Raw genomic sequence first — 22,958 nt, forward strand, 5'->3', positions numbered from 1 at the left:
TAAAGGATTGCCACCTCCTTTGTCTTTAACTGATCCACCACTTCAGCCAAGCTCCTTTACTGCTTGTTCCCCCCGTCCTCCCAGACAGGAACTCCCTGTTCAGCTTGTCTGTCACCTTTGTTGTTTGGAAGGCTGATCAGATTCCTGGCACATGCACCAAAGGGTTTCCTCTGGGAAGGCCAGCTGGTTCCAGCTAGATGACTTTGGCCCTCCTCCTACTCAAGCAGCTTTGCAAACAAAAAAACCAACCAGAAGTCAATTTGTACATTTAGAAAGCTTCTATCTAGAGTCAAACAACCCGTGTGGAATATGCGTTTTGTGGTTTTGATAGGTCTCTGTTTGAGCATGTGCTGTCACTGCTGTTTTCCTCAAAGAATCCATGGAGCTCAACCTGCTCAGGATGTCCAGCAGGGTAGTTGGATGTTTGTGGTCACTTAGTTCAGTGGACCCACCCAAAGCACTGCCTGTGTCCACACTCACATGTGAGTTTGTTTCTCATGTGCAAATAACAGCACAAGGCAGCACCTGACCTTGCTGGTACAAACTCCCCTGTCCAGCACCTACTGGAGTAAATGGTATAGAAAGCAAAGCCACGCTAACATGTCATGTGGCTGCAAAAGCATCATTTCTTGCAATGTGCTCCTGTTTCCCTGCCAGCTCCCCTGGTGCTGTTCTGGTTCCTGTGCTTTCTCACTTCTCCCAGTTCACAGGCAGAATGTGATGCTCATCTTTTACTGTGTAAAATAAAGAACCACCCATGACTCAAGTATATCCAAAGTTTTCTAGAACACTTCCCATATTCTACCAAGCTCCAAAATTACAAAAAAGAAAAGAAATTGCTTTTGCCCGCAATGGCATAAAACTACTTCCAGTACTAGGAATAATTTCTTGTCTAGACAAGATGTTCACAGTTTGCATTCCAGGTAGAACATTTGCAGTAAAGCATCTTCCTGCATCCTGAAATTCACCACTTAAGGTAATTTTTGCAGTTCTCCCTGGAAGGTATGACTGGGCCCTACACCTCTGAATTTAGCATTAAAAGTACTATCACAATGTGTGATTCATCTAGGGATAATGCAGCTTTGGAGGCCATCTGTCCATCATCTAGGCACTTCACTACAACCCAGAATTAAAGTCAACCAATAAAAATGACAAGAATTACAGGAAAATGTAAAACCAAGTACCAGTGACCGGCCATAATCATTAATTAAAAAAAAAAAAAATTAACCAAAGTAGTATAAAGCTCTTTGAAAAAAAGACCAGTGCCAGAATCCTCCAAGGCTCAATGCACCAAGCCATGTCTACACCACATCACTGTCCACTTGGAGTATCACCCTTTACAGAGGCAGGACTCAATCTGAAACATTGCAAAGCTCTGCAAGCACAGTACCTTGGAATGATATTCACCAAAGTAAAAGAATTAACTGTCAAAACCCTGTATTTTCTTTAGTAAGAATGCTTTTCATTTAAGAATTATTTAAGAACGTATTAATTGCACAGCAATGTGCTGCTGCTGCTGCAAAAACCCCAAGGCAGAGGGAAAGCCACTTGTGTGGCAGCTCACAGGGTTGCACTTTGGTATCTACAGGCCTCTTAGAGAAAGTTCACTGCATCCAGGAAGTGCCACTGAAATCACAGTTCCCACTACACAGAGGGACAGTGACTACAAACCCACACTGATGAGGGGTAAAAGCATTGCCCTGGGCTGGGCAGCATCTCTGATCTCCCTACACACAGGCCAGAACTAAAGATGGGAAAGTCCCACACGCCCAGCAGCTGGATTTGCACAGAATGAGTGGGACTCTGCAGAACCAGCAACTCCTCAGCAGTGCAGGTTGCTGTGAAAAGCTGCCTCTGACTGTCTGCAGCCAACCCCCCTGCCTCAGCAGCCCCTGTGCCCTGTTCTGTGCAGATTATCCGAGGATTACCTCCCTTGTTCTCAGGCAGAACCGGTTATCTGCAGTGCTGCTTCAAAGTGTGACAGTGAAAGACACCCACCAGACACCCCTCTGCTCCCTCCCCAGGCTCTAGACCAGAAGAACAAGACTATCCTTGGCAACAGCTGAGCTGGAAGCAGAAGTTCATTCTCTTTCACCCCAAATAAACATTTTTCACTTTGACAAACTGGCAAAATTTGCAGAGCTGTTTGAGTTTAATCAGTGGTGCAGTTAAAGTGGCAGAACTGAAGTACAGGGCAGGTATGTGATGCATACTCACCAGTATAAAATACTAATTTACTTAAAGGGGGGGAATCATCAAATAATTATATTCTTTTGGTCTTTTTACATGATGCCAAACTTTTTTCTTTGATTACTCAATTATGTTCAAACCCAAGAGATAAGAACCCTGTCCTGCATTAATTGACACATTAGGAAACTCACGTATTGCAAATAAAGCTAACAGACTAAATTATTTGCTTCAAAAATACCCCCAAACTTAACTAACTGAAAACAGGCTTCTGTGGTTTGGGGTTTTTGTTTTGAGACAGTTTTTGCTAGTGATTTTAGGGGACTTATAAACATGAATGCCTTGCAATCTCAAAAAACACCAGCACATACAATCAGCTGGGAATAGATGTTTGAACTTTTGTAAGGTCACAGGTATTCACATCACCTCCAGCAATATCAAACTTTCAAACTTAAGAAGAACTTTAAATAATTCCCATCTTTTCAGTTCAGAGGCTTCCTTCTTGAGCTATGATAAGAACTAATCTCAGTGCTGGACAAAAGAATAAAGTCTGCAAGTTCTCATCTATCCCTACTAAGGTCTATTTAAGTGCCTCCTACTTTGGTACAAGCAACAAATGTAATTGCTTCATGGCCTGCGGGTGTTCATTTAACAAAAGGAGCTTTTGTGAATAAACCACAGGTGTTACCTTTCTTGATTAAAGTGAAATATGATGAAAGATTCTACAATATCAAATGACAAATTTACCAAATACTGATTAAATTGCCTTATTTAAGTAAATTGCATCTAGTTAGGATAAAATATACACCACAGAAATGCAGGAGTTTGTTTTATCACTCTATACTTAAAGTCTCACATAACTACTCCTTAATCCTTTATTTATTAATTCAGAACCAAGACTGAATAATGCTTAACAAATACGTTTTTTAATGATCCAGTCGCTTCAGGCACTGTTTCTGTAGGTTTATCATAAATGTTGTTCATATTAAAGCTGCCATTTGTATAAAACCCAACCACATTTAATTATCTCAATATTTTCAGAATCAGGGTAAGCATTTACTTTTTACTTTTACTTATATTTACTTTTTTTGTGCTAAAAAAGCTATGAAATGCTAGCAACCACACTGGAATAGCAGATGTTAAATCAATATCTTCTGTGTATCCTTAAAAGGCTGAATTACCTGGAATTTAATATTTCTTAATATAATAGAATGAATTTACCTTAAATTTATGGGTACTTCCAAAGAGTTTAGCATTTTCCCTCCACTTGCTGAACAGTTTAAGCTGCTTATGAATAAGATATAAGGTACTTGACCCAGTTTGTTTAAATGCACTTATTAAAAACAAGACATTATGATGTTGGTCCAGGCTGTTATTAGAGAAGACGACAGTGAAACACTAGTGTGTTTTTATACAGAAAATCAAATTCATTGTGATTACATATTTATATTATGAATTCATTCTCTGTACTATGACATTTGTAATTTTAATAGAAGATTTATAAAACAATAAGATATGAAGATTTGCCTAAGTTTTGAAATTAAATATTAACCAATATTAAAATCACATAACCTCCAGTGTTAACTCACACACCACAGGGGAATACTAACTTAGGCTTGAATTTCTGAGACATTTTAAGACATTTTTCACTACCATAAAGCACAACAGTTGGGTGTTGTTCTGTAACAAAACTGTGGTTAAGCTGTTACAGTGACTTGTCAGAGCACTCATTGGTTATTTCAATGTTTGGGGTTTCATCACTGCTGCTCCTTCTAAACTTTGTGTAATGTAGTAGTAACTACTGCTGTTCTGAGCTTGACTGCACAGAACTTAAAAGGTTTGATCACTACACTCTTGGCTTAATAGGAGAGGTTTTCACATCAGAGATGGCTGTCAGTCAAATGAGAAAAATACCTGATTTCTCTCAGTATCACTTTTTTACCTGTTCCAAAAGTTTTCAACTGTGTTAATTCAAACACTTGCATGCATTATTTATTGCTGTAAATATTTAATGCTGAGTTCTAGATCATATTGTTAAATACACAGATCTCAATCAACTGGAAAAGCTATGTATCTCATTTCTAAAACCTCTAGCCGCAACCCTAAATTTAAATTATGCATCATCTTTCCTTTTCTAAAACTATTATCAATTAAAATTCAAACTAACTGGTTCATGTTCTTGAGCCAAAACTTTCAGATCCAAATTTCCTAGCTACATTTGGAAACTCCTGAGCAAAAATTCAGTATATGCCTGTGATTTGTATGTCCAGACTCTTATTAGCCTCAGATTTATTAGCCAGAAGATGAGTGTTTTAGAAGAAAGTACTGATTACAAATCCATCAAAGATTACTTTGCAGAGACCTTTCTGACAGCAATAATTAAGAAGGGTTGGGTTTTCTTCTCCAGCTAACAGATGATGTAACAGAGTCACCCAAAAGTGTAACTCTGAGAACACAAAACCCTGTGGGTGCAGACCCAACTGGAGGTCTAACACAGAACCCATTAGCATCACTCATGTGCCCTGTGCTCACAGATCTGCAGTTCAGCCTGGGAGAGCAGGGGTTCCATAATCCATGAATCCTGCCTGCCAGCTCCATCAGGAGGGACCTGAATCTCTCCTGCACAGCTGCTACAGTCAGAATAAAACATGTGCTCAGAAGCTTTCATCGAGTCCCAAGTAGCTGGTTTCACCATCCTGAGCAGCTTCCCAGAAGTTATGACTGAACTTTGAGCAGAGGAATAACAGAATCATAAAATTAAGTATTTCCGTGTTTTCAAGTATCACCAAACCAAAACTGCAAAGGTACAAAGACCAAGCCATTGAGCAGAAGAAACCCTGGAAATATTGGAAGTTAGACTGATAAAATCCTTTGTGTTTCTTTTCCCTTGAACAATTTCGTTTTGACAAATCAGAATTTTGATTTCAAACAACTTCTCAGAAAATTCAAGGTAAGTATGAGTCATGAACTCTCTGTACTGGGATATAGAGCCATCTGCAAACCAACAAATATGCCAAATCAGCTCTCCTCTCCCACCAGACATTCAGCACAGCTGCTGGTTAGAATTATGGCATGATTTTCTCTCAAACCTCTAGAACACTTAGAGCTAAGGAGGAGCAAGAAAATAACTTACTCATTTTCCGTATCAGCAACTACTGAAACTTACTCAGTGAACTACTAAACCATGAGTGTAAACATTAAGATACTTAGAGCAAAGGGAAAAGAAGTGATTTTTCAGTTAGGTTTATTTTTAATTGCTATTTAGGATATCTTAAAATGACTATCCAACAGTGCACTGAAATATCAAACCACTTTTCAGTGTCTTGCAGGGTGTATTCAAACCCTGTGATTACAATTCTGTGTCATTTGCCTTGACATTATGTTACTCTTAGTGCCCACATCTTACTGCATTTGCCACGAACTGCTGGAGAGTTAACAGCCCTGTGCAAACACAGTGAGGTGCATTATGCTGGGAATTCTGTTGGCTCTGCAGCTCCCACAGGATGAGGAGATGCCATCTCCGTGGCGAGGCTCGCTGCAGCACAAGGCAAACACTCCCCCAGCAGCCAGGCTGGCAGCATTAGTGGCAGCTGATTGATCAGCAGCACGGTGTTGCTGAGATATGGATTTGTAGCTCAGCTTTTTATCACCGGGACTTGCACGAGGCAGTTCCTTATTTACAGACTCTGCCTCTATTAAGTGACATTATTAGGGACTACTTTCGTTTAAGTGCCTCGAAGGCTCAGCATATTGGTGGTTTATGACATACAAGCTGTTTGATGCTGATGGTTTAGCCCTCACTTTTTCACATTGTAAATAGAACCTGCAGCACAAGAACATATGGTATGTAAAGAAATTAAAGCTAAAGTAAATGGCATTAAAACAAATTCAAATAGAGCAGTAAGATACTCAATATGAATTATAAACCTGTATTAAGACTTTTTTAAACAGGAAATAAAAGCATGAATATCAAAAATAACCTTTCAGCTGTTTTTTTTTTTAATTTTAGGGACCATTTCAGAAATTACTGTGATTAATTTCCTTATTAATCCTCATTAATCCCTATATAGTTAAATGAATAAAATAGGATATCTCTTAATAAGTGGAACTAGTTCTGAATACAGGATTAGTTGTTTACCTTTTTAACTTCTGGGTTCATAACACATTGCCTCTGATACATAAAAAATACATTATACATTCTTAAATGTTTATTACAGCAAATGTACTTGTTTCTATTTACAAATGTACATTTAGCACAAAACCAAAAAAGTCCTGCAAAACTCCCAGCCTAATGCTCACATTCCATACCAGATATCAACAAAATGGAAAACTACCTTTTCCTAACTTTGTAATACTATAGCAGTTTGTTAAAAAAAGGAATTTCATTATACTTTCACGTAAATAGGAAGATTTTCCTAATTATTGTTCTACAGATAAACTCCAATCATATGTACTTAAATTGTAATTTCAGCACATGCCTAATTTATACCACTCGGTTTTATATGTAGCATTAATTCCATCAGCCTGTAATCCAACTCCATCAGAGACAGGTTTTTGATACAGCTTTAGTGCACTCTGACAAAAATTTTCTCTTATGATATCTTCTTTCAGTTAAATAGAGCAGCAAGAGTATTTGTAACTGCCACTGCTATCGTGCATTTCGACTCACTGAAATACCTCTTTTCAGAACAACTTATATATGATCTTCAGCTTATGTTATGTTTTTTTTCTTTGTTTCTTGTATCTCCTTGGTTGTTTGCAGCAATAATGTATCTCATCTGTGCAATTTTACAGAGAGCAAATTGTAAACAGTGTTCTCCATTCTCCTACCTACACATAAAGACATCCTGAGAAACAGATTCATGAATGAGCCAGCACCTCAAGTAGGATCTGATTTTAGCATTTTCTTCGGCTTCAGGGTAAGAATTGTATGTGACAATGCTTCTAAGTGCAAAAATCCCTAACTTCAATGCTGTAAAATATGCCAACACTACCACTGACACAGCCAATACAGACTAAGAGCAATTTCTACTAATGTGACTCTAAGGATTTTCCTTTTAGGGCAAATCTAAAGCAGGTGCTTACAGGTAATTTCACCTCAGCTGTATGGCCATTACTCTGCCATCTCCAGGAACTGGCTAGCTCAGAAAACCTATCCTCTAGTTGGCAAGCAGCAGCACAGACTGAAGCAGGGGTCTGAGCTGCCTAATTTGGCAATATCGCTGGCATCTGATATTCCCATTTACTGTGTAAGTCAGCAACATGACAGAAACTTCCCAAAATAGGAGACAACCCCTCAAGGAAAGCTGAGCAGTTAGCTATAATAAAAACAAAGACTGCTCTGACCTTACACACTTTGGAGTCACAGCATTCACACACCACTCAGATTTCCTGTTTGAAAAAAGGCAGTTAGTAGCCAAATATAAAGTGCAAAATTCATGACACTTTCCAGGCTTTGCTCACTTCAGTAGTGATACCTTCCCTGGGTAGACAGACCCCTCAGCAACACTCCTGGCCATTTGGAACCTCAGCCCAGGCCTTTCCTCAGTTTGGACAACCTTTTTTTTTCAAAAACCCACCTCAGGCAAGTATCAACAAAACAGCCAGTTCTCTGTACATCTGCTGCCATTATCTGCTGTGAGGAATTCTGTGTTTGAGTTAAAAGTGCATAGCACAGTGACTCACTAAAAGAAGGAATCTGATTAGACAATTGCCTACGTTTCCCCACCCCAACAATTTACTTAGTGAGTAATCCAGCCTCAGTTATGAACATAAAGTACAGATATCCACATTGGGAATTTATTCTTCTGTAAAGGAAGTGTCTCCTGAACAGATGGAAAGACCTACCTCTTTACCAAGCACTAAAGGTAGAAGGAAAACAGGTATCAGGCACAAGAGCACTTCCATTTAGATAATTCCTCCTCCTAGATACAATTTATGGTGTAAGAATTACAAAAGCTTGTCACTTCATTGTATTTCCACACATTAGCCTTTATGAAAAGAGGAAATGGACTCTGCAATCCCCATCTGCTCTTTTTCCTCATATTTTAAATTAAAACTGGAGACAAGAAATCCTGCACTAGGGCAGAAATTGTTCTGCTGAATATTCACTTTGTCACTTCAGTGTTTCCAGAAAAGTTGATATCCTGTTTTAAGTACAAATCTTTCCAGAAATTCCTTATCAACACTAAGACAAGTGAGGAAAAAGATGCTCAGAAAAATTCTGTTTATGTCTTCTGTCAGTGTATACAAAACTCAGGTCAGTCTCCTCTGGGAAATGTGTATTCCACCACAATTACGAGCTCCACCAGAGCTAGAGGATTCCTTAACTTGGTGAGAAAGGTGGGTTTCTGTTCTTTGGGGGTTTTGGTAGGTTTTTCCTTGGTTAAATTGTTAACACTATTTGATTTGTGAAAAACTAAATGTCTTGTCCTCCACTTCAAAATGTAACAGAGAAGGAGTTCCTTCTTTATGCCCACAAGTGAGCAAACTCTAAGAACAGCAGCTCCAGTGGCTCTGGCATTACAGCAGGTGTGCAGATTAGAGGCAGGTGCCCAAGGTGTCTTGCCTCAACACTGGAGTAAAAGAAACAAATTCAAACCCTCAGGCTAGGGTATGACTGATATCCTTACCTCCTGGTGCTAAACAAAATGGTGACAAGAATTTTTGCTTGTAGTAAAGACAAACTCCACTTCAGCTGCTCAATACAAATGAAGTAATGGTACCTGGAGGCTCCCTGGTGAAGGTGGCTGCCTTTATGGAGGCTAAACTCTTACGGGATTTATGTGTCACAAACTGTAGCTGCCTGTAAGAAGTGTTCCATAAAATTCTCCACCTTCACAGCACAGGACTTCAGCCACACGTTCATTCTTCTTATTCTGAGGATGGAGTGGGTATGAAAGGGCAAAATCATAGCTTTGTTTAAAGATTCAAAACACCTGGGAATATCTGATGGATCCACAAGTGCTGAAGAGAGGTAACAGTCAAACATGCTTCTGGGACAAGGAAAAAACCTACATTCTTCTGTGATCATTCCTGAGGATTTTTCTCATGATAGCCTAAAAAGAAGTTGCTAAAAACATTTTGTCACTGATCTTCCCAAACTTCTGTGAAGTCTGTCTGCATAAGGACAAATGAACATTGAGATTATTTTTCCCTTTTCATTGCATCACCTGACCTTTTGGCCAAGTTAGGAAAACTTCTACTTTTGCAGCCATACTGAGGAACACGAAAATATTGCTACATTGAAATAGAGATACACTAAAGTATAATTTTGAAAGAAAAATCTGCAAAGCTATTACAGAGTCAAATATTTACTTCTTAATGTTGAAAATACAGGAGCAGTTCTGCCTGAATACCAAGCACCTGCATCTGTCATCTGTATTACACTTTATACAGAGAATTTCAGAGTATTCTTCCAAAGGGCACAGCAGAAATATTATCTGTCTATAGTTCCTACAGAAACAAAAGGCAGAGAAAGATCTTGGCATAGAGTCTAAAAGAACAACATTTTACTGTACATATTCAATAATAATAATTTATTAATATCATAATTTATGATTTATTATGATCCTCAAATATTGCAAATCCTTTAGAGACCACCAGGCCTACTTAAGTAATCATTAATTTACATAGTAAGAAACTCTAATACTTACATAGCTGTGACTCTTAAGGAAATCTGAAGGGTTGCTTGTGCAGACTTTATCCCCTTCCAAGCCAATTACTCTTTTACAGATATTTGATTTGGGGTCATTTGGGCTTTTCACAATTACAATATCTCCTCTGAGAGGAAAAAAAAACAAACAAAAACAAACAGAAGAACTCTAATTACAAACAATTTCGCTGAGTACATGAGCATCCATGCATCTACTCCAAAAATATTCACATACATTAAAGAAAGTCCATTGTGCTGGAAATTCTTGTGTACAATTTTGATTTCTTCAGTTTTACTCAGGTGTAATTTCACAGAGTTTTACAAGTTGAGTGAATTTTTTGTTATTGAGATGATTTATGAAACATTTAGGACTACAACCTGAGACCATTAATAGCCATAGTTGGTTTTCAAGACCAAACTGCTTAGAGAAGAAGTTACATTCACTCAATAGAACCATTTAGGGGGAGGAAAAAACCTATTTTTTTTTTCTATTTTTTTGTACAAAGCTGTGAAAGTGACAACAGACTAAATCCAAACTGAATTTTGACAAGTTGTTCATTGGGCTATTTGTGCTGATAGCTTTAACATCCTTCAGACACAATGAAAAATTACAAGTTAGAAGCAGAAAAATACACTAAAAATAAAGGGCAGAATGTGGTTACTGACAAGCTCTGGCAAAGAGAATGTCAGATGTGGTCTCAAGAGAGGAGCGTACTTTCGAATGCAATAAAAGTGGCGGCTAAGGCTCTCCGAAAAGACAATATCAGAGTTCTGAATGGTTGGTTCCATGGAAGGTCCAGAACACTGCAAATTCAAAAGAAAGGAGAAAAAAAAATTACTATTTCAAACTGCTTCTTTCTAAAATAAACTTATATTCAAATGATATACTAATAAATTAGAAAAGGTGGAATGTAGAGAACTAAAAGTGAGTTCCTCCAAGGAATGTGTGATGCATTTAAAAGCTATGGGGAGCCTCTAGGGCACCTCTAACTCTGGTACAGCTCCGTATTTCCTTGGGATTGGTCCTGAACTGCACTAGGTGCTACAGGCCCTTATGGACTCCTTCAGCACTGCATCTCCAAAAAATTTTTAGGAGCAGTGCTCAAAGCCATACCGGCTTACCCCTTTCTCTTCTCTGTGACACAGAATCATCACAGAAGCTGCAGGAGCAGCTGACAGCCAAACTCCCCCATGCCCAGCAGCAGTATCTGCCAGGTTAAGGACCTGGGGAGGAGGGGCAAGGAGCATAAAACATCCAGAAATTTGGCCTGAGTGTGAAACAAAGGCATTTCCTATTGGTGACTCCAGTCTTTTTTAAAGGATGGACTCTGCAAAAGGCTTAATTAGAGTTTCCCATTTACTCAGTGATGCCTCAAGCAATAACACATCAGAAAACATGAATGACTGAAGTACCAATAATTTTCAAAAGGGCTGGACCTGCTTCCCATAAATTGTGTTCAATGCTTCAAAGAAAATTAAGAAACCTGAAATATTGGCATCATCACATAGAAAAATGTCAGCATTACAGTTTTATCTCCTTTTAAATGTCATGAAAATGAAGAGTTACCACAACAATTCCTCCAAGGTACTCAAAGGCACAGTGTGCTATGCAGCCATATTGCACCGTGTAGCCCAGAAATCGGAAGGCTTTTCCTAGGGCATTGCGAAGCATCCTACAGTGGTACGGTGCCCAGCTGGCTCTACAGCAAAACAGAAGAGGGTCATTCATTGGAGAACAAGCAATCCAACATTTACAAACCCATCTTTTGAGTGTAACAGGTGGATCAAAACCAACAGTGTAATGAAACCAACAAATAATCAGATAGACCTGAAGAGGTGGATATAGAAATAAGGCATCAGCTCTTTCTGTTCTCAGCTGCAGCACAGTGCTAAACTTCTGCAGCTGTAAACATTTTCTGACCCTTTTCTCCAAGCATTCAAGTCCAACTCTGATTGGGAGATCCAGTTCCTGCAATGCTAATCTAAATAAAATGTTTCTTTATCAAAATGTGGTGGTTACACTTAAGGAAGTGGAAAATATACTGAAGTAATTGAAGCAAGCTTTACGTTCTGCAAAACACCTGTTCCCCTTAAACTCAGTGTTGCCTTATCATGAACTAAAACCACTGCAAGATTTCCCTCTTTTACTAAGATGTGTCAATAGAGTTTGCTGAGCAAATACAGTACGTTGAAAGAAAAAAAAAAGGAAAAATGCTGTGTAAAATATGGCCACTTCAAATGAAATAGACATTTCATTGCATTTCACTAATTAAAGATAGGAATTTACAGGTTCATGGCTTTATTTTCACTCTCACTAGAATTTAATGGGAGTTTTACCTGACTACATTCAAAAGACAACCATTATTGCAAATAATTGCAAATATTCTCCAACAAGTTCAATTCCTTGTTCCAAAAGAGACATACATTTTTATCTACATAAACTTCATTCACTATCTGACCATTTTCGCAGTAATAACCCAAAATACAATGGAAAACAGAAAAGTCTTGAATTGTGTCTGACAGATGCAGCACCCAGCACGCTGCAGGACACACTGCAGGAACTGGAGCTGCTCCCCTGGAAGGGGAATGCACTTTCAGCAGAATCCATTCTGGTGAGGCACAGAAGTGGTTGGTTCTTCTCAATTCAGTACACCCAAATAGCACCAACTAATGCCTTACTCTTAGGCCAGACACACTGAGAGCCCAGAAATGTGAGACAGGTCACAAAAGGAAAGTGGGGGCACAGCAGATGAATCTGAGTTGCAGAAGTAGGTGAATCCAAAACTACATTTTGAGAGAAGTCCATCATCAATCCTTCTTAACAGCACCTACTAGAAAGGAGCCTCATGTTGCTTCTCAGTTCAGGGAGAAAGAAAAATACTGCACAAGCATCCTCTACTTTTGACCCTTGGTATTCAAAAACCTTATATTAACATATTAAGATAGTAGGGAATTTAGGTACCTGTGGGTATTGCAGGTAAAAAAGCATTTACAAACAATGCATTACAATGCCCAGAGTATATAGATCAAACTGGGACAAATAAAGAGTAACAACATCAAAAGAATGTGCAAACCTCCCATGCCAGGAGCTGTCAGGTTGTAACTAAAATGTTTTTATTATGAAACTCGAAACAACAGCTCTACATCTCAGAAAACAAGTTTCAAAGTGATTGCAAGCTGTTTCCTTTTGGATTTTGGGTGACACAAACAGGGACAGTTACCCTGGACATGTGTGTCCCTGGGATGCTTGTGAGTAGATTTGGGAGCTATTCAAGGAAACCCAGGGCTCAGTGAGCTTTGCCTGCTGCCAGAGCTGCCATGGTAAAAAGATAACCACAAGGACAGAACATGAATGAAAAGCTCTCAAATTTTATTCCCAGTTCTCTTAAAATAAATTCTTAACTCCTGAGACATAGATTTCACCAACCCCTTCTTATAAATGCAGTACAAAGGATTTTTTTAAGTGCTCAAGCTTATCAGATTTTACGATAACAATAAAAAAATTTTTACCTTTTAAAAGCTTTCAACTACTACCCAAGAAAGTTAGTTTAAAATGAAGACACATATATACCTGGATTATACAATCTGACCATGGCAAGGTACCTCCTGAGGATGGGAGGGTGTTTTAATGTTAAGGTTTATCTTTAGACATCTAACATTCATTCCAAATAACTAAAATCCTAAAGTTTCCATGTAGTTTTAAGTAACAACTTCTAGTTAATAACTGGTCGTAGCAAGTCCAGTAAAAAAACTACCAGGCCAAACTAGTTTATTTAAAAAGAAAAAAAAATCCACACAGGAATAATAACTTGAGCATCATTAAAATAGAATTGTTTCCTCTGAAAACTTTGTATCATTATATTTTTGAAACAATGCCATATTGTTGATCACAAGGAAGTAAACAGCTGAACAGTTTTCCACATCACACAATTTTAATACAAAGTACCATAAGCAGGCAACTCCACCAGATCGAACATAAGACCATTAAGCACAATAAAACAAATTATTTAAGTCACAGGCCCCTTGAAAACTTAATGGCTCTGTAGTATAAACATCCTTATTGCAGAACTAATGGCCTAAAACCCGTTGTAATTACTTCCAGGTACTACGTACTATCATATAGCAGGTATCTGAAAAATTGCTACTGTAATCAACACTGGTTAAAAAAAGGTCACACATCCATATTTATCACAGAAAACATAATTTGGTTACTTTACCACAACTGTATAGTTGTAAAATACACAGCAAATAATATGCAAAATGTAATTACTAGTATTTTCTGCTCCCTTTTCCTTCCATAGCCTATGCTTTCATCACTCAGGTTTTTGTTTGTTTGTTTATAAAATTAATCACAGCTAGCAGGGTAGAAATCACTTTGAGCCTCATGAATGACATCCAAGAGATGGGAAAGGATTAGTTCTCAGTTGCTGCCAGTTATAGCGCCAGGTGGCTTTTTCTGCAGCGAAGGTGTTACCGATAATCCCATTACATTGGTACTAAATCTTGCAGACATCAAAATTATCACCAAGGTTCCTTTTCATCCCATCCTTTCCAAATGACTGGAAGTCGCTTCACCTGAAAGAAGTCAAATCCACATGCAGCTGCTGTTTTAGCAGCCAGCGGACTCCCTGAGAATGCCAATTGTGATCCAATTTCGCTGTGCTGGTGGCCCCCTATTCCCTGTCCAATAATACATCTGTTAAAAAATCCTACAGCTACAAATCAAGTTTAATCCTACCAGGGACCTCATGTTGGTCTTGTCTTCCAAAAAGGCAGCAGGTTTTGCCGTCTATCTCTGCCAGTGTCTGGGGAATACTCTTTAAATCCCAGCTCTACTTAGAAGAATAAGCTAAGGATCACAAAACATGACCTCAAAAACCCTGATATGACTATATTCTGACCCAGAGGCATTCATTCTAGGTGAAGATTAGAACTTTGCATAATAAGATTACACAGCAAGTGAATGATATCAAGGGACTATCCATATGCAGCCGCCTGGTTTTCTATAGACAGCCTGTGCTCTGCAATATGCAGTGCAGACGAAACAGAGCTTGGGCTTTCTAGCTGAAATAAAATAGATTCACATAAATTAGTTGGCCATTTCCAGATTCCTAAATCCCCTATTACATCTTTTATTGACAGCTCCTGTGAGGATAGCACAAATGGTATTCTCTTTGTACTCTTTGCTTCTGTAGCACTCGCACTCTGAGGGAAATGTACATAGGTTGTCTAGAAATTAACATCTTGTTTGCTGTAATCTTGGATTACAATTAGCTGTGTACATAATAAAATTAGAAAATCAATGAGCAGATTTATCATTTCCAGAAAACCAACAGCATTGTGTAAGACAATTTAAGACATGGCGCTGAATTTTTAAAAACAGGAAAATCAAAGTTGCAGCCACTGAAAGTGTGACTAAACAAATCACTGCACTTGGCACTAAACAGATTTTTCACTTTCATAAAAAATTTCTGGTAGCATTTGCTTTATATAATTTTTCCCAATTCTGGAACTGAATATGTTGTGAATTGTAGTGAAGTAATGTATGCCACTGAATATGTAGTGAGAGATTATCAGTTTTTCCTTCCATAACATAAACTCTTCTGCTAACCTTCTCCACTTCTTACCAGACACCTTTCTCTATGCACCACCTCTTTCCCACCGAATTACTCTGAGATTACTATAAAAAACAATCCAAAACCCCAAACCAAAAAAAAACCTGCACACTGACTAGGCCATTTAAATATTTATGTTTGAGCTGTTATTTATATTAAAGTATTATTTTAAAACTTCTGCATGAAACTGATGTTACATGTGCTAGAAGAATGAAGTGTGTGTATCTTGTTTATTTGGATGCTTCCCATATTAGATACAAAATATGCTTTAAATAGATAAAAAAAATACACAAAATATAAATATACAAAATGCTTTAAATATTTTAATTATAATCTGAGGATTCTGAACATCTAAAGCAAAATGAAGAACAATTTTCAAAAGGTCCCTCTGTGCTGGAGATGAGAAGAATTGCTTTTTTATTTTCAGCTGTTGCTTTACTCTGGAAGAAACACTGGACTTGGTCTGGAAAATGTGAGGAAGCTTGGTGATATTCTGGAAGAGCTAACTTTTTTACACACTATCTCCACTAGGCACTAGCAGTTTGTCTCCAACGAGAGCTCCTTCAGCTGCTGATCTCAAGCTGACAAGGAGTTTAATCCTGTAAACATAACACAATTGGCTGGTGTTAAATAACCAGAGACTACCGACAAGAATGAGCAATTTCCCAACACAGATTTCAGGTATTTCTCACTGGTTCTATTTACCTTTGGGAAGCAGCTCCTAACACTTGCACAACCCTGAATAAAATGCTGTTTTAATGGCCAGATGCATTCCAAAGCTTGTCCTCCTCTGCAGCTCCATTCACTCCTCTTTGCTGAACAGTGAAATCCAGACAGCTGAGCAAAGGCATGATCATACATGGCAGGCCTGGGCCTCAGGGATGCCAAAATTCACTTTACAGTCTTCTGACAAGGTCAAAGTCACGACAAACACCAAAGGTCTGGCAATTACCTTTCTGGTAACTGAGAAAAACAGGCTGTGCCTGTTTCACAATGGTCAAATAACTACCTGTGTTTATCTCCAATTCCAATACATTCATTGCCTTGAGACACAGACGTATAAACATAGAAAATTCTTTCAGTTTAGTAAGACAAAACCTAATTTTCACATTAGGCACTAAAAATCTACAACCCTAAAAAATCTGAAGTTGCCCTTGGCTCATGTGTCCCCTGCACTTCCCAGCTGACACATCTTGTGGAAAGATGATTTTGGAAATACTCAAAGCAGCGAAGAGAAGAGGGGTGAATAACTCCCCTGTGCACTGAGAACTAAAAAAGCTGTTTACTTAAAATATTTTGTCATTACAAAGAGGATGGTTTGCTGGTAAAAACCAGCAAACCCAACAAACACACCACAAACAAAAACACCACAAACAAAAATCCCAAAGCCCCTCCACATCAAACAACCCCTCCACATTTCAGTATACCATCAGCAAGACTATTTAGAAAAAACACAATTGTCTCCATCTTATTGCCAGTGCTGGTCTCAGAGAGATTGCCATCATTGAAGAGGCTCCACAGTAGTTTAGAAACACAGAAGTCACAAAGTATCAAATCTTTAAACAAACAGGAAATCAAACCTGACAGACAAACAATAAACAAACCATTGAACATCTGAGAAATAAAAAAGCAAAAAACAAGACCAGTTTTAGCACTGTCAGAAAATAGCAGTGAAGAATCCTTCTGCATGTTTATCAATACTCCCCAGTAATGAGCATCAGTTTCTAATAAAATAGCTTATGCACACTCTGCATTTAAAAATGTGTTAAAAAAAGAGGAGAAAGGCAACACAGTCAGACAAGTGAGTGCTCAGTATTTACTTTTTCAAGTTACCTGAATAGAAGAAAAATGCAAATCAAGTGCTTATCACTGCTGTTATTCTGCAAAAATGTTGACCGCTTTCCTAAACTGCTTTTTAGTTACAAAGTTCTAAATACACACATGTACATGGACTCAAGGACTTTTTTCAGAGCAAAATGGTACTTCACAAGAGTTTATGCAGTAAAAATAAAGTGTAATCAGTATTTTTTCTCATTGCTCAGTAAGATTTTATTAGTTATTTCTGAGCTGTTTTATGTTTACACAAGTTCTGTAAGGTCTTCTCCACTTAGAGATACAAGTATAAAAAAGTTCCAAACATCAATAGATGAGTGCAATGATATTCAGTCTAAGTTAATCCCCAGACATCCAAATCCATGAATAAAAATTCATCAGTTTTAAATACACTGAGCCTATTAAGCAAGAACAAAAGCATATGCACAAAAGAGCTTTTAATATATTTCAAAGCCCACAAGAGCCATGGTCTCATTAAAATTATAAATTACACAAACATGGAATAAAGATTCAAACTGCAGTGCAGCTAAGCAGATTACAGCAAACCCCGCGTTCCATATGATAACACACCATGGCCCTCCCAGATGGGGGCTTGGAACAAAAAGGCCATCACTGCAGCTAGGGAAAACCTCCTTGTGATCTCTGCTTTCTGTTCAGCAGATGACAGCCAAATAATATGTTGATTATTCTGTTTGTGCTGCTAAGCTTGTAAGATGGAATAAAAGCGATATGATCTATTGTGAACTCCATGCTAATGTGTTGCTCCACTCATAAATAATATACTGAATTTATTCTGAAACTATCTTTTTATCTGACTTCCAGGTTTTAAATGCATGAACTAAAATAGAAAGCCAGCATAAGCTATTATTTAATTTGATGGTTTAAAATAAAAGATACAGCTGACACAATAATAAATGTGAAAACTGACTACTTAGGAATCAAATAAGTAGAGGTGCCTTCCTCCAATTTAGCAAATTATTCTAAGCTGAGGTGCTGAGCACGCTCCAGCCCCACAAACTCACTGATAGCAAACACATCACCAAGCATGGCTCATTTTACCACAGACATCCACCCACACAGAAGTTTCAAATGAGGACACAAATACCAGTAAAACAGAAAAGCAGTACAGAAAAAATCACTGTATAACTTCATTAGTACTGCCTCCCTGAATTGCTTCTTAAAAACTATTTAGGTTTTTAGTAAGTGATAAGATTTTATCTCATCTGCAATTGCTCATCTGGTTTCTTCCAAAAGTACAGAACGTGGCTTGCCCTTTCCTCCATAATACATTGCTTTTCTAAAAGGAAAACCAGTGACTGGTCATACATCTCCTTTCACAGATATTTTCTGCATGTTAAGAAGATTGATGATATTTCTATAACTTAAGGTTTGTGAATCTCAGTTCTTTTGTACCAGAAATGTTAAAAATTCTATTAAAAAAATCACTGTGGCTTGGCAACAGCATGAGAACACCAAGATCAAACAGTGCTTCATACTTTTTGGACCAATGGAAGAACAACCAAGAAACAAAGCACAAGGAAGCACGAAGCTCCAAGAATGTGCAACATTATTTGCAGAAAAATAAGAGCAAGGTGCAAAAAAAAAAAAAAAGCTCCATTACCTTTCTTCCTCTGCTAAGGACACAGTCACAGCTGTAAATCACAGAAATATTGAAAGCATGGCTACTGAAGACACACAGGTATTCTAATAAACCTTAGGGCTAAATCTTCAGATTAATTACCTCCTCGTTGAAAAGAAAGAAAACATTCTATTCTTTCCACACAAAAATTAGTGAAGCTCACATTTCCGGCAGCACCCACAATTAAATTAAACTCACAATTCATTTTCAAGATTATTGTTCTGCAGGTTTCAGTGATATTGTGTGTCCCATTTGCAATACACTGAGTAACCACTTACAGGATTGTTATTTCTAGGACCTTGATAACATTTTGGTTTCCCTCAATCTGTTTCAGTATCTACAGTTTTAAATGTTCATTCATTTTTATTCCTTTTACATATATTATCTCACACAAAATGCAATTTAGTACAAGGGAGGGGGGAAATGGGAAAAAAATGGCAGCCCTGCTCCCAGATAGATGCCCCTGAAATGGGGTTCCCACAAATACAGCACTTCTGGCATGGAATTGGCAGGCTCAGTGTAGGGGATGGAAGCTGAATGCACTGAGATAAAGAATGATGATTTGCCAGCCTGGCTAAGAAAAAAAAAAAAAAAAAAAAAAAAAAAAAAAAAAAAAACAGCAATTCAATGCTTCCTGATGGTTTGTTTCAACAAAACATTATTCTAAATTCGAAGCAGTTTAAGTTTGCCTAAGTAGCCAGTTGTGAATCTGGCTTTACAATGAGTTTTACTAGGTTGCTTACTTGTCTTATATCCAGCTTTATAACTCACACTGAAAAATCTCAATTTTACTTCCTGACTACTTAAAGGCCAAAATGCCTATTTTCTTCACCTGCCCCTCAGTGATGTAATTAGTTTTCCATTCTAGTCAAACTTTTTGAAGAGCAAGCAATACACATTTGTACAGAATTATTACTGTAGCACACCCTGGTTCACGCCCCACTCTGTGGATGGCCAGAGTGCTGTGAAAGTTGGTGGGAGCTGAAATATCAAGCTAGCATTCCTGTCTGGAATATCTATGGGAGACAATAACCAGAAAACATCATTGGCCAGTACTCTGGAAACCTGAGGTTCCTTCCATGTTTGTGGGTCTCACCAGGAAGCATGAGAAATACAAGGAAAATAATCTCTATTAAATATAGCCCTAATCTGTATGATGCTTATTAAGACACTAAATTAAACTCACAATTCACTTTCAATATTATTGTTCTGCAGGTTTCAGTAATATTATACTGTACAGTTCTGAAATTACAGAAACATAAAGTAAGTTTTAAAATATTTTCTTGTCTTCAGCAGATACTATTGTAACTCATGTCTCCTGATTTAGTTCTATTTTTAAAGAGCTGTTTAAATTTGACACAGGTTTAATTTTTTTTCCTGTTGCTCAGGATACCCACAACGATAAATTTAGGTAACATTCAGAGGCTTCCTGGGTAAGATCTTATGTCTTATGAAATATCATACAACTGGCAAGTCCTAAACATTCCAACTAATTCTTTCATTTGCCACAGACTGACTGGATAAGCAGTCTTTAAGCTTTTTCACACTGAAAAAAAACAGGCCTTTTGGTGTCAGAGCTTCCAGGATTAAACATTCTTTCCAGTTGTTGGCTCATGGCCTGAAGATCCTGCACTTTCAAACTTACCCCATTCTAGCTAGTTCAAAGATCAGGAAAATGAAGCCATCTTCTTTGCAGCCATAATCCACGACCCATGCTGTTAGATACTTAAGAACATCTCAAAAGCAAACTACCTTGTTTCAGCTGCCAGCAGGAGCTCAGCGGGGCGTGGGTCACATGACTGCAAGGCCAGCCTGCTCAGGTGACTCGGTGGCTAATCTGATTTGGTGACTATAAAACTTTAATCAGTACAGTCTAATACCAGCACATTCCACAACTGATGAGCCAAGCGGGCCGGCGATGGAACAGCAAACACTAATAAGATTATGAATCAGAACTGCCACTAGGATGTAGTTTTCTGGTTCTCTATCCCACACGTAAATCCTGCAGAAAAATATCACTGAAAAATGGTCTGACAGACATTCATAAATGAAATAAATTTGACATAAAATGGGCTGGTGTTTTATTCCAAAATGAACAGCATTTTGTTCAAAGCCAAGAGCATACATGAATCTTACGCAGCACAATTAAAACCCAGCAAAACCATTGATTTGCAAGCAAAGGCAACAGAACACATCCCTCAATAACACCCTGTTGTTGAGGAACACTGCCCAGAAAATACTGCTAGTGTTAACTGGAGGCCCTATGAGCCCACATGGGTAATCCATGTGGTAAAGAGAGGCCAGGACAACTGTGCTTCCTCTTATTGATGCCTTCTCTCCCTGTGTGATCACCACAGACTGATGCCTTGGGAAGGCTGGCCTAGAGCAGAGGCTGGACAGAGCTAAAGAATAAAGCAGGGATTTATTAAAAGGATCTCCTCCATGGATCCCCCTTGGGCAGCACCAGAGCCCAGCCAGGGCTGCACCCAAGATGAACCAAAATGGTCCCAAAATGCACGAGCGCTCCCGGGGGCTCTCCCTGGGATCAGTTCTGCTCCATTGGCACCTTGGAGTTCATTGTCCCATTCCAGCTCCAGCCCAGGCAGTCCCACCCTGCTTGTTTTTCTCTCTCCAGCCCACGTTGTTTGTGCTCTTGGGCTGAGATTTGGATCATTTGTCCTTGGTGCCCAGCTGGAGAAGGAATTGTTTTGTGTCCCTGCTCTGTGCAGAGCTCAGCATCCCCTCATGTGAAGCTCAGAAGTGCACACTAAAGCAGCACAGAATGTGAAAAATAGAAAAGCTAAACCTGAGGCATCATTATCAACCACAAACAGCCAAATCACACTTCAAGAGCTGCTGTTCTGGGGAAACAAGGATTTCCCCCAAGTGTGTAGGCTACAGTTTTCGAAGAGAAATGCCAAATGTTCTTGCAGATCAAATTCGAAGTATAATCTTTTCCTAAATGTTCTGATTGCTCTCTCACTCACCATTGCATTCCCTCCATTTTCTTTTTCCCTTAGGGAATTTTCACACCAAATCCTCTTAATCCATCTTAGAATCTGCATTTCCCACAGACAAGTAGCTGAATTGGACCAGCAAGTTTGCAAGAAGAGGAAAACAGAGAGCTTGATCTCTCCACAGCACAGTTAGAATTTGCAGTTAAAACTGACATCCCCATTTGACCAGGTCTAGGTGACAACATGTGAGCTGCGAGGAAGGAAAGCTGATTATTCCACAGTTTGAGACATCCCAAAATAGACAAAATATGTTTAAACACTCTCCAATGAGCTGGGTATGACCCCTGGCAATTGCCATAGCTCAGCTGAAAGAAATAACTTCCCAAGACACTTCCTGAGCACTGGAAATCATTCCCATGTTCCTTAGCTTCTCTGCATTTCCATTCCACCCCTAGAGCAGGAACAGGAGGGTTTATCTACCTCATAATGTGCATTTCAGGCTTAGGGTGATGTCTAGAATTACAGTCCCTGTGGTCTTGCTTTCTGCCAGACAGCATATTCTAGCTGGATCTCCCACAACAACTGAAAATTCAAAACTGGACATGTGCAAACCTTCAGTATCATTCCAAAAGACTGAAAAAACTATTGTTATTCCTGCAAATGAATCATCATTGATTTAAAAATAACTAAAAGTAAATACAAAATTAAATTCCCATTAAATTAGCTCTTTCTCTGAAATTTGTCTGATACACAGGTAAAGACAGATGTTGTATGCAGTATTTTCATAAGCACATAAGCAGTTGGAAAGCTTTACTGTATTAAAATGTTAACATTTGAAAAATCCCCCATCTATCGAAAAATAGCTTATTTCCACTCACTTTCTAAATCAGTTGGACTTGAACTGCACCCATCAGGTTAAAATGTGACTGGGGAAAAATGAACAACACAGAACTACTGCTGTATTTTAAAAGTTCAGTTCTCATACTGAAAAAATTGTATCTACAATTTTGTTATATATGAAACAGTCTCTCCTGCTGTAAGTTACAATGTAAGACACCATTTCTCTGTATTTG

General features: G+C 38.3%; 1 protein-coding gene and 1 long non-coding RNA gene across 3 annotated transcripts in view; both read right to left on the reverse strand.

Annotated features, from left to right (window-relative positions):
- Positions 1 to 22,958, reverse strand: part of IMMP1L (inner mitochondrial membrane peptidase subunit 1) — a 31,740-nt gene that overhangs the window by 6,505 nt on the left and 2,277 nt on the right. For both annotated transcript variants that reach the window (NM_001245260.2, XM_072929345.1), the window contains 3 exon segments: positions 9,843 to 9,969; positions 10,557 to 10,645; positions 11,409 to 11,541. In NM_001245260.2, coding sequence (NP_001232189.1) covers positions 9,843 to 9,969; positions 10,557 to 10,645; positions 11,409 to 11,513 — 321 coding nt within the window. In that variant the 5' untranslated portion in view covers positions 11,514 to 11,541.
- LOC115495379 (uncharacterized) lies at positions 13,191 to 21,908 on the reverse strand. The gene is made up of 2 exons (XR_003960573.4): positions 16,162 to 21,908; positions 13,191 to 16,055 (listed from the first exon to the last, which is right to left on the reverse strand). It is a non-coding gene; the product is annotated as an uncharacterized lncRNA (long non-coding RNA).

This window comes from Taeniopygia guttata, chromosome 5 (genome assembly GCF_048771995.1).
Source record: "Taeniopygia guttata chromosome 5, bTaeGut7.mat, whole genome shotgun sequence".
NCBI lineage: Eukaryota > Metazoa > Chordata > Aves > Passeriformes > Estrildidae > Taeniopygia > Taeniopygia guttata.